Source organism: Chrysemys picta, chromosome 6, assembly GCF_011386835.1.
Source record: "Chrysemys picta bellii isolate R12L10 chromosome 6, ASM1138683v2, whole genome shotgun sequence".
Classification (NCBI taxonomy): Eukaryota; Metazoa; Chordata; order Testudines; family Emydidae; genus Chrysemys; species Chrysemys picta.
The window spans coordinates 92840827-92852978 of NC_088796.1; the positions used below are offsets into that span (position 1 = coordinate 92840827).

At 38.7% G+C, this 12152-nt stretch overlaps 1 protein-coding gene across 21 annotated transcripts in view; it reads right to left on the reverse strand.

The window, feature by feature from the left end:
* Nucleotides 1–12152, reverse strand: part of SMARCA2 (SWI/SNF related, matrix associated, actin dependent regulator of chromatin, subfamily a, member 2) — a 176926-nt gene that overhangs the window by 112598 nt on the left and 52176 nt on the right. For all 21 annotated transcript variants that reach the window (XM_005296768.5, XM_005296771.5, XM_005296765.5 and 18 more), the window contains 6 exons: nucleotides 11543–11713; nucleotides 5984–6037; nucleotides 4641–4771; nucleotides 4383–4443; nucleotides 2291–2391; nucleotides 1763–1910 (listed from right to left, as the gene is read on the reverse strand). In XM_005296768.5, coding sequence (XP_005296825.1) covers nucleotides 1763–1910; nucleotides 2291–2391; nucleotides 4383–4443; nucleotides 4641–4771; nucleotides 5984–6037; nucleotides 11543–11713 — 666 coding nt within the window. Of the gene's footprint in view, nucleotides 1–1762; nucleotides 1911–2290; nucleotides 2392–4382; nucleotides 4444–4640; nucleotides 4772–5983; nucleotides 6038–11542; nucleotides 11714–12152 lie in introns of those variants that run through there.

The following is a 12152-nucleotide window of genomic DNA, read 5'->3' on the forward strand; positions in this document are numbered from 1 at the left end:
TGAAATATTTGCAAGAATGAGATTATAGAAAAATATACTGTGTTGTCCACAATAAAAAATTCTTACAACTGCTTCATTGAGAAGTTCTACCATTCTCCATACTCTGGAGAGGGGACTCGAAATTTGGTGGAGCAAGGACTTGAAATTTGGTTATGGGGAGGTGACTGTCACCCTGGTGTAGGGATGTGACTTTTATTGTCCCCATGAGAATTCATCAAAATTTGGCCAACTTATAAGCCTCTGGGGAGGAAAAGTCATAGTTCACACATGCCCAGTAGAGACTTAGTGGAGTTTAATTGCTACATTTGCAGTCTTTACTGAGCCCAAGAGCTGCAAAGGCTGAGCAGGACTTTGTAATTTCTTTGCCCAGCTGCAGGTGCTGCTGTGGCAGCAGAACGAAGAACAGGAAGAGTCACTCTTGTGTTCTCCATGGCCCACAGGCAGCATGAAGAAAGAGGAAGTAGCCTGACTGGAATACAGAGAGGGCAGGGGCAGAGGGAAATAGGAACAGAGTGGTTCAGGGAGAGAGACAGAGAGGAGTATATGGGGGAAAAGAGGAGGGAGAAGGACTGGGGCAGAAGGCTCTATATCCACTAAGGCACACTCCCCTCAAGAACCTGGGATTGAACCCAGGATTCCTGAGTCTCACCATTCCTCTATTGTCAGCAAATAGCTCTGAAACTCAGTGGCAAATTGTGCCTCAGCCCCCACTTGTGCTGGTTCACAGAGAGAATAACACCCTACTTGCTACAGTTGCCAGTGACAGCATTAACTCAATCAGTAGAGGTCTGTGCTATGGATCTAGGCCCCAATCTGACACGCTGGAATTTCTGGGTTTTTAGTTTGCATTTTAAAAAAACTACAAAAAAAGAATTTTTGGGTTGCAAAGTCCATCACTGAAAAGTTAGGATGTGTAAGAATTAAGGTTGCCCTTCCTTCTAGTGTTCTATGAACACTTTAAAAAAAACATATGTATCTTCACATCATCCTTGCTGTTTAGATAAAGTAATATTCTCTATTTTTCAGGCAAGGAAACTGAGAAAGAGCCAAGTGATCAGACTGAAAACAATGCTGAGCACCTGCAGCTCTCAATCTGCTAGGGAACTACAGATGCTCAGTGCCTCAAAAAAATCAAGCCACAAATGACTTTTCAGAGGCCACAGGGAGTCAGTGGCCACAGACTACGCAAAGGTTCCCACTCCCCAGTCCTATCCTCAGAGCACAATTCTCTCCATAGCCAAGCCAACAGCATCCAGAATAAAGAGGTTTCTGGATTCAGCCGGTTAGTGCACTGAAATATTAGGGTGCCATTTTATAAAAAGTACTTCACTAAAACAATAAGCAAAAACCCAAACTGGATCACTACTGTTCTCCAATGAAAATGATAATTACAGGTACACTTAGAGCTGATATTATTATACAGGTGTCATGTGTGACATTTCCATTGGGAAGGCAGAATCCAATCTTCTTTTCCAGACAATTGTTTTCTACCCAAATGGATATCTTGTGATTCAATGCAACACAAATCTGATCCACTCAGAGATGAAAGTATTTATTCCTACAGACCTTCCTAATGTGCATAAACTTTTAAATATTATATTATAACATGCTTTACTCAATAAAAGCATATTATACAAATACCCGGCCATCATTATGCAACAGTGCAAAAGTCATGTACAAAGCAAGGGTTAACTGCAGGATTATAGCTGGCCATAAACCGGCTTTTACAACTTGAGAAGGAAACTCCAACTATGTTTCTTACCTGATAATGTTTTAGTGATCCATTAATAAGAAGAGCAGACTGTTTCTCCACCCTCTCAGCGATTGCATGAGCGACTGTATAGTAGGACTGAGATCCTCTAGCACTATATTGCATACTGTATTCATCATCCACATCTTGTTTGGCTGTCCTAGAAGATAGGTAAAGCAGAGTTATGATGTTATTCACACTATACCAATTTGTTCAGTGCTCTGAACCTTCACTTCTTATTCAAGTGCTCTTAATAAAAATAGGGGGGGGGGGGAGGGATAGCTCAGTGGTTTGATCATTGGCCTGCTAAACCCAGGATTGTGAGTTCAATCCTTGAGGGGGGCCACTTAGGAATCTGGGGCAAAATCAGTACATGGTCCTGCTAGTGAAGGCAGGGGGCTGGACTCAATGACCTTTCAAGGTCCCTTCCAGTTCTAGGAGATAGGACATCTCCATTAATTTATTTATTAGGTAACACAGCTAAAGTTAAAGATAGGGTGGAGAAATCCACCTCCTACCCCCAGAGAAGGAAACACTCACTCAATGATCTGCTTAGCATCCTTCTCAGAAACTTCTTCACTGTTAGGATCCAGGAGTATTTTCTCATCTACTTCTTGTCTACTGGATTCCTCATCATCATCCTACAGAGGAGACAACAGAAAAACAGGAGAGGGAGAGAAAAATAGGAAAGTATCATTTTTCTTGGTCATAACATCAGCCAGACTTCATTCAGGTTTTTAGCAACAGTTTTCATTGGACACTGCTTTACAACAAAAGAAATCCTAATGAGAGAGTTATTGACATCTCTTCTCTTCTGTCAACTGCAACCTTCTTGCTGTGATGTAAGTGAACCAAGGTAAAACTGCAAAACACTTAGAAAACAAATTTTCCCATTTTAATTCCTTCATATTTGAAACATCTCTTCTTTTCCCATTCATTGAGTAGAATATATATATTCCCTTCTTCAAAACATACTGAAGATACACTCTATTCATACAAAAAAGCCAATCAAACTGACAAGATCCACTAGGTCTGAGCTGTTTTAGTGTTTGATATATTAAAATTGTCTTTAAATAGATTAAATTAGATTTTGTTCCTTATTTATTATTTACCTTCTTTCCAATTAATATTGCAGATGACGATAAATGGACTGAAAGGTTTTCAGATCTTATTGTGGTTTCTCCAAGAATCTCTGTTCCCTTTGAAGTAATGCTATTTTGTAACAACTTAAATTCTTATCAGTTAAAACAAATATCCCTATGCCTCCTGTAGGCAAACTACTTTTAGAATGATTTCTCCCTTTCTTTCTGCTTGTCACAAAACTGTACCAGAATTATAGGCACATCCCTTTCTACACAGAGAGTAGATCTTATCTAATTCTACATCTATGTCTATACTACACTACACTCAAGGCCCAGTATTGGGAGGTGCTGACAGCCCTTAACTTCTATTGACTTTAGTAGGTGGTATCACTTTCATCACCCCATAGAGTTAGGTTATTAGGTCTCGATCTGCAAAGTCTTACACATATGCTTAATTGGACATACTGTGACTTCAGTGGGACTACTCATAGTACATAAGACTAAGCTGGTGTGCAAGCCTTTGCAGGAGCCACACTTTAGTGTGTATTGTTAAATCAAATGTAAAAACCATACACTATATTTTAAAACGTACACAATGCAATTCTATTTGCAACATATGTAGGCTGTGAGTGAAAATTCCACCATATCACCACTGCCTGCAATCCACAGAACTAAACGGAAAATATTTAGAATTGCCCCTCCAAACACAAGGGACTTATTTTAAAATATTTAATTTAAATAAATTAAAAAAAAAACTACTCTAAGGTGAATTTATCCCCGCTACCATCGTCACATTTGCAGTAACTGAAGTCGCATTGGCCTCCTTATCCCTAGAGCACACCCAAGATCTGGTGATACAAGGTAGACAAATCAACATATACTGACATGTCATTGCTTTAATCAGCCCCTCTTTACAGTCTGTTGCCTGAAAGGTCACAGCCAACTACTCTCATTGAAAGATTACCAAGAAGAAGACGACAACAGCAGCAGCAACAACAAAATCAGGCTAAGTTGCCAAAAGCTTACATTTATCTATAAAAAACAGCTCTGTGTATGTGTTCTACCAAATGCTTAAAATACAATTTTGCTTATTACTGAATCAAACACTTGATTACCACAAACAGCAAACTTGTCTGTTCTGTCCTCCTCCCCCTAAATTGGTGGCTTTTTAATAATAGAAGGATTAAGAAAGTATGTCTCTTAATAGAAATACAAACCTACACATATGAAGATAAAATGGATTTGACAGAGACAAGGTATCAGTTTATTCAGAACAGTCATATCTCCTGTCATAGAATATTGTTATCAAAAGGAATTTCCTTATTTGTTCTGAATTACGATTATAAATAACCAGAAATGGATCACGTACTCCTCTCTCCTCCTATGTTGCACTAAGGGCTAGTTTTTCTTGTTGGCATTATAGTCCCTCCAATTGTTTTCACGTGTTGCTCCTTTCCTTTATGAGATTTCCCGCCCCCCTTCTCACCAGAGAGAAAAACAAGGTTTTCCCCTCATATGCTCTTAGACATGAAATAAGTAAGTACACATACCTCCTCCTCATATTCAGAGTCACTCTCTTCCTCACTGTCAGACCTAGGAGCTACTTCATAGCTGGTCCAGGAAGACAAAAGGATAGGAGGTTAGAAAAAAAACACTTAGATTCAATATGTTTCCAAATCATTTTATAAACAGCTGAATAAATTAAATGAAATAAGGTTGGGTAATGAAACAATATTTCTCTTGTTACAAGTATCAACAGAAGTGAAAGTAGTTATTAAAAATCTTGTTATGTTTGTTTAGCTACTTACCCAGGATTCATTTCTAACCAAGCATCCAGCTGACTTGCTTTTGGAGCTTCTGGTCCAAGAAGAACTTTGCCTGTTTCAGTGTGAGTCACTTTGACTGGAAGGTCACTCATCTGACTGCTCTCATCAATGGGCTAAAAAGTGAAAGCCGGTATCACAGTATAAGACACCTGGACTTTCTTTCCAATAGAGACAATGACAGCAAACAACAATTTGAAAAGTTAAAGTTTCAAAACAAAAACAAAAACTGAAAACCACAGTAAAAGTTTCTTGGTCAGCACCTGGGCCAACAGTAGGTCCCAATATCTCCACAAGTATCGTCCAAAGGCATATCCCAATATTAAGTGTAACTGAATGAGGAGACTATGGAGCCAGAAGTATTTACTGGCCTCTCTGAAGAGTTTAGTGTCCAAAGAACATGATGGGAGAAGTTTTCACTTGCAATTATTTCTGACAGACAAAGGAGCCATCACGACACAGCACATTTTATCCCATACTGTGCGATGTAGGCTTATTTCCTACTAATGTGATAATATAATGTGCTATGCTTACAACCATAATTGACAAACTGTACTACACAAAGTCTTGGATCTCAAGAAATCCACTTTTACACATAGATGTGCACAAGCTGAAAGGGATTTTCAGAATACTCAGAGATATATACAATGCTCCAGAGACTAGGCTTCAGATTTTTTTTTTTTAAATGGCTTGTACGGGAGGATAGTTAAGCTGGATATATTTTCTCCTAGTTATAAAAATGGATCTTTTTAGGCACTTCTGGGCATAATTTAAGAAGAAAGTTATAGTGACAGTGCGTCCTATCTCACTGCAAATCCCTGCTCTAGGTACCTGAATGGAGCGGGCCACAAGTCTAGAATACAGATTTATCTATTACAGCTAGTAGGAGCCATAGCAAACTTTGGGAAAAATACAGGAAATCAAATTACTTTATAATTTAAATTCTCAAATAAATGCTAATTTTATATTTTGATGTTCATTTTATTTAAAATGACCAGATCATATTTTATAAAGATAACCTGGGATGACATATTCATCATAATTCTACAGTATGAGTTCCAAACACACTTTACCTATACTGTGAAATATTATAAATTGTGTCAATGTGTACGCATAAACTATATCTGCAAATACCCATGAGCCTGATCCTGCAACCCTTACCAATGCAAGTAGTTCCATTGTACTTAGTCCCTTGAAGTCAATGTGATTATTTGGGCAAGTAAAGGTTCTGGGATCTGGCTCCTTGATATTTAACAACCAGCAATAAATAATGTGATTTATTTCGTAGGATCTACTCCTTTTGAGAAAAAGGCTTTTAAAATGTTTACCTCTCCATCAGGACCAAGATCAGATCCCATTCCCTCTGCATTCTCTTCTGCCTTCTGAAATGAAAACACAGACAAAAATGTTATGTTCAAACTAAGATGAGTATAACCAAGCATGAACGATAAAATAATTTTCATATGTTTTGCTGTTTGTTGTTCCTAAAACAGCTTTGGCTTCCATACTGGAATCTTAGCAAAAGCTATTTCACTCTGAAAAGTGACTAGAAACGGTATTGTGGGGTTTCTGTTAAATAGGTCTCAATAATTCCAGATCAGAGTCACTCAGTTTACAATAATAAGACTGTAGGGCTAGCAGATGGAAAAACTGACTCCCAAGTCAAACTGGAATCTACGCTTCCCATGCATCACCACCAGTAATAAGCATGCTGAAAGTCAAATCATGCCTTAGGCTACCCCACTTAAGGCAACAGGGCAGCATGAGGGTCAGTGAAAGGCATGATTTGCCCCTGCACTTAGAAATTGGCTAACAATTTTATTCATGATGTGCAAGAACAAACAGAATCCAGCTCCCCCTCCTGTTGCAGTGTTGGCTGTGCACTGCTAACAGGAGTATAATTTTGCCTTTGTCACTACAGAAAGCAGATTTCACCTGAAATGCACAGGAAGAAGATCTTGTTAGTAAAAATGGGCTATTTTGACAGTCACTCTTTATAAGCTAGCACCTCATTTTAAGTAATGTGTGTGTTTAGATGGCAATGTGGGCTAAAACAAGAAAAGCTAACTTTTCTTTTTATAATTATAAAGACATTCAAGATTTATCTATCCTTCTGAACACTATGTTTATCCATCCTATCCTCAAATTGAGCCTGTTTGTTCAGCAGATTCTGGTGTTTCAAAGGAGTAGAAACTTCAAAGAAAGAAATAATGGTAGAAATACCTAGGTAATACCAAGTGGGGTAAATTCTGCTCTCACACCAGTGTAATCTCAGTTCAGCCCTCCCGGGCAGTGGCTATTTGTGTTGACAGGAAGAATCTGAACGGTGCACAAAGAGGAGAGTTTACAGAAAGCAGGGAACAGGGTGATTCATGATCGCATCAGGATGATTCATGGAGGCACAGGTTTGACCTGGGCTCCTCAAACTGCACTGGTTGACTAGGTTCTCCCCCACCCACTTGAAACAGTGTATGGGGGTACACCTGGAGTGGAAATGCATGATGGCAACTGTGTGAGGAAGATGAATCAGTAGATGGGAGTGGATGGAAAGAATGAAATGGAGAATTTAAAATTGTGACTTATTTATGTAGCACCAAAAATTTGCAGATAACACGATGACATGGTCCCTGTGTCAATGAACCTACAATGTCAAGAGACAATGCACAGATTGGAGGGATGGGTTGCAATAAAATGGAAAGTGACACCACAGTGAAGTTTAACATGAGTTTTGCCAGTCTATATACATTTCCTACTGACTACTGAGAAACGTTTGTCTGAAGAGGGACCAAGCTCTACAAGTCTCTCTGGACGTGTTTTAAGGAGTTACTGGGAGAAAAGAGGATCAAGGAGTGGTTGTCAGGTATCGGTGGCTGCATGGAAAAAGAGATGGAGACCAGAGCGAGAGAAAGGCAAAGATGGTGGTTAAATGCATGGCTTGGGGGGAATGAACAGTGTAAACAAAAAGAGATAAGAGCAGACATGTAGACAGGAATCATCATCTTACCTAGGAAGAAACTCTTTAATATTTATATGGTCTTGATCAACTCATTAAAGCCAATGAAAAGAGACCCGCTAACTCCAATAGGAGGCCTTGCACAGCACAACAGATAATCAGTCACTAAGCCTCAGTGTCATACACTGTGTAAAGAGTAGTTTGTGCACAAGATAGCAGAGCCATTTACAATAAATGGTTCCCAAGGATTTGGATGTTGAGTGGAGGAAGCAATATGTAAATGTACTGGAAGAAAAAAATGTATTGCTAGCACTGTGCAAATCTATTATTTAACATTTATATTGTGGTAGCATCTATAATTCTCAGCCATGTCACAGTCAACTTAGGCACAGTAAAAACATATAGTAAATGAGAGCCCCTCCCCCCAAGACCTTGCAGTCTAATATAACAGGTAGATGAAACAAGCAAACCAGCAGGATGAGGTAACACAAATAAACAGGATTTTTTAGCATTAGCTACAAGTTGTGCACACAGATAGACTATCAGCAGCAGTAATTATAATTTAACACCTGCCAAACTATTATCAGATGACAAAGATGCGCACATTCAGGATCAATAAATTACAGCCTACATAACCAGAAAACTCTCCAGACAGGGACAGAAACAACAATGAACCTAAGCAATGGTCCTAAAAGAGGGTAATTCCATATCGGTTATTCAGTTATGCCACAGACAAACAGAGGATGACTTGAGGGGCGATGACAATTGTATAGAACTGAAATATTTTTTCTTCATAACTATGGCTGAAAACTTCAGTGGGTGAAGTGGGACTAGGAGAAGGACTTGGAAACAATGTCCATCCTTGATAGCCAGTGATATGGACTGTTGATAAAGAGGTGCTTCTCAGCTGATCTCAGACACCAATATGCTTACAGAGCAGATGTCCCATTTACTATTTCATAAAGTAATGCCTCATCTTAGCTACGCTCCTGGTTATTCTGGCTTTACTCTACCTGCGTCCTCACAATACAAATGGAAAGCTGTATACATGAAAACATATGAGAGGGCAAAACAGTGACACTCATGTACTTCATACTGAAGACATACTCTGCCTACATCACATATGTGCTTGAGTATTTGAGAAAGTCAGCTACAGTCCTAAACAAAAGACTACATCATGAACTTCTCCCATCTGTTTCCCTACCACTTGTACAGTACGAACTATCTACAGAACTTGAAAAAATCTTGGGCTCCTATCAGAAGCAACTCCACTGAAAGTGAGTGACCCAGTTCTGCACTTGTTCAACAGACCAGAGCAGTTCAAAAGGAGCTATTCCAGACAAGTGCAGAATTATTGCCAGAAAAAAAATCCAGAATCCTATTTCCCCAAGAGCACAAAATGGATTCTTTGTAACCAGTCTGGCCTCTTAGGTAAATAGGCTTCATTTCCTAATTATAAATAGTGAGGCTGAAAAGAAGTACTTCTGCACCATCCACTTCATCAGTGTTCACCCTTGGGAGCAAGCCTAAAGGACTCTTGTCCTGCTCCTATGTAAGAATGGAATACTTAATTATGTTTTTAATTGATTAAACCATATTTTCAATTGATTAGGTAATACAAGAACAGAGGTATCCAAAGTATATGGCTGAGAAGCACAATGACAACTTGCTGGGTGACTGTGGGTCAAACTTAAGTAACAAATGAAATCACAGTTATAAATCAAAGCACAAACACAGCCATATTTATTAGGACTCATCTCTTTCTTTATAGATGAACAAAATGGCTTGATGGCAGAGTTCACTAGCATGGAGAGGCTGAAGATGATCAGGGTAAAGCACAACATTTTACTGCTAATTTTCCTTTATGTTTTGAGCTGGGCAGAACACATTGCATCAGATATTTATGGTCTGTCTGGACACGATTTTTCAGCATTAGAGACTTATGAATGCATTGACATCACCAGAAGATGCTCTCATCTGAGCACAGACTTATGCTAAAAAAATACTGGAATAGGGCCATTCACAGATACAAATGACGCAAGAGTGTCAACAGAAATACTAGGAAACACTATGTTTATACCTCTGTATAAGCCAAGCACAGTGATGCTGTGTGATATCTGTGGGGAGAATTAAGTGTGTTAAATTTGAATGCTGCTCTTGCCATGACTGTAGGCCAAGTACCCTGAAATCTGATTTTTATTTTTATTTTAAGATATTGCCTCCTCATTCTGTTTTACAAAAGAATTCTTAAAGAGGCACAGCTGACATTTTTTGGAGGGGGATGGAGGGGAGGAAAGGGTACTTTTGAGGTCTGTCATCCTTAACATTGTCCAGTTATTATATTTTGGTGCTTGTTACTGTACTTAGCATGCTCTTACTCTATGTGGAGAAACCCAAGCAAGCATTTCAAATTCTGCAAGGGTAAAGTACCAGGAAAATTAGCAGGTGCACTCTTTGTTTATGCAAAACAAGCAAATAAAGTTCTGAGCCATTATTTCTTCTCTCTCATATTAAGCAGACTCATACCCTGAGAATTACAGATAGTCATCTAGAAGGTCATCTTGTACGTCCTTCAAGGTATGAAAGGAATTGAGGGGTCATGAAAATACCAAACTATTATTTAATGACTTCACGTACAGAATTATTTTATTAAGTAAATAATATTGCTTAACTCCAAGTCATACCCTCTCTGACTAACAAAGAAATGTTTCATAGCATCCAAAGTGAATTTTAAAAAGGCTTATACTAAATGGTCAGAATGCAGATAGAAAACAACACTATTTCCAGGCTATCGATTTGCACAAAATGGGCCTAAACAAAATGCTCTCTCTGGCTCTGTCCACTTGCCCTGTCAACTAAGTATAGGACTGAGCTGAGTTCAGAATTGGAAGGTTCAAGATAACTGTTCAGAGGGCAAACTGGCTGCAGATATCAAGAAGGAATATTCACTTTTTGTGCCTCCGGGTGAAACACTGCACAATTAGCAAGCACTTCATGGTGGTGTTTTCAGTCTCTCTCTGAAGCACATTATCCACTGCTAAAGCCACCTGATTTGATACACTAATGGTCTAGTAGTTCACTATGACAAATCCTATGTTACTACAAGAGACAAGGTAGGTAAGGTAATATCTTTTCTTGGACCAATTTCTGTTGGCATAAGATAGCCCTTCTCTCACCTTCCCAATCTATAGAATTTAAGAGACATACATGCTAATTGATAGTAGGTTGGCTAATTCTTGCCTATTGAATATTTATTAATAAATCAAGTTTATAACCCAGTGAAATTTTCTAATCTTGTCCCCCTTCCAGCCTATGGAATTATTCATGTTGATTAGTAAACTGACACTTAAAGAGCTAATTCAATATTTGTATAGCATAAACCACATGATTTCTTATACCAGACTTTTGGAACAAAAATGTATACTCGTTTAATGTTAGCAATTTCATAGTTTATAAAATTTCAAGCAAACTCATATACATAAGACCAATGCAGAGTTTAGCTTAACAGAGAAGGTTCAGGTGTGACTTGATTCCAGTTTATAAGTATCTGTATGGGGAACAAATATTTAATAGTGGGCTTTTCAATCTCGCAGAGAAAGGTATAACATGAGCCAATGATTAGAAGCCCAAGCTAGACAAATTTGGACTGCAAATAAGATGTATATTTTTAATCATGAGAGTAATTAACTATTGGAACAATTTACCACGGGTTGTGGTGGATTCTCCATCACTGACAATTTTTAAATCAAGACTGAATGTTTTTCTAAGATGTGCTCTATTTCAAAAGGAATTATTTTGTGGAAGCTCTATGACCTGTGTTATGCAGGAGGTCAGACAAGACCATCACAATGGTTTCTTCTGGTCTTACCCATCAACAGTTACATTAGCAGGGCGGAGGGGGGAGATATTAGTTGTAGCTCAGTTCTCTACTTGCCTTCTTTCTTCTCCTCCTCTTTTTCTTTTCTTTGGCAGCTTGTGCTTGCTTGTGCTCCCAAACCAGATTAGTCAGGTTGGCCACATACTCATCTGTCTGCTGCAGCAGGTATGCCAGACGTCTGTCTTTCTTCTGGTCAATCAGCTTACGGTAGCCTTCTTCATCTTCAGCCTACCAACACAGAGAAAAACAACGTTCATGGTCTAGACACTTACAGAGAAGAAATACCACCACTAGCACTGGAACTATAGAAGTGTATTTGAAATGTCTTCGATTCCCATTTTTGAGGTGCAGGATAACTTGAGGACCTTCTACAAAAGAAATGGGTCAGGAAGGGAAGAATTGTATACTTTTTGACACACTGAATGGGTAAGGCCCTAGGAATCTCACAGCCTTACAGAAGGCTGCAAAGGGGAAGATTTTCAAAGGCTCAAAGTGCAGTTAGGTACATAACTCCTATTGAAAGGTAATGAGAGCAGGATGTCTAATTCTCATTTGTGCTTTGGAAATCTCATCCAATAATCTTTGAGTATTATGAATTAGGAGGTGGATTTCCTGCTAGCATGTTTCAAATATGACCATTTTCCTAGTCTAGACATGGTCTTTGAGG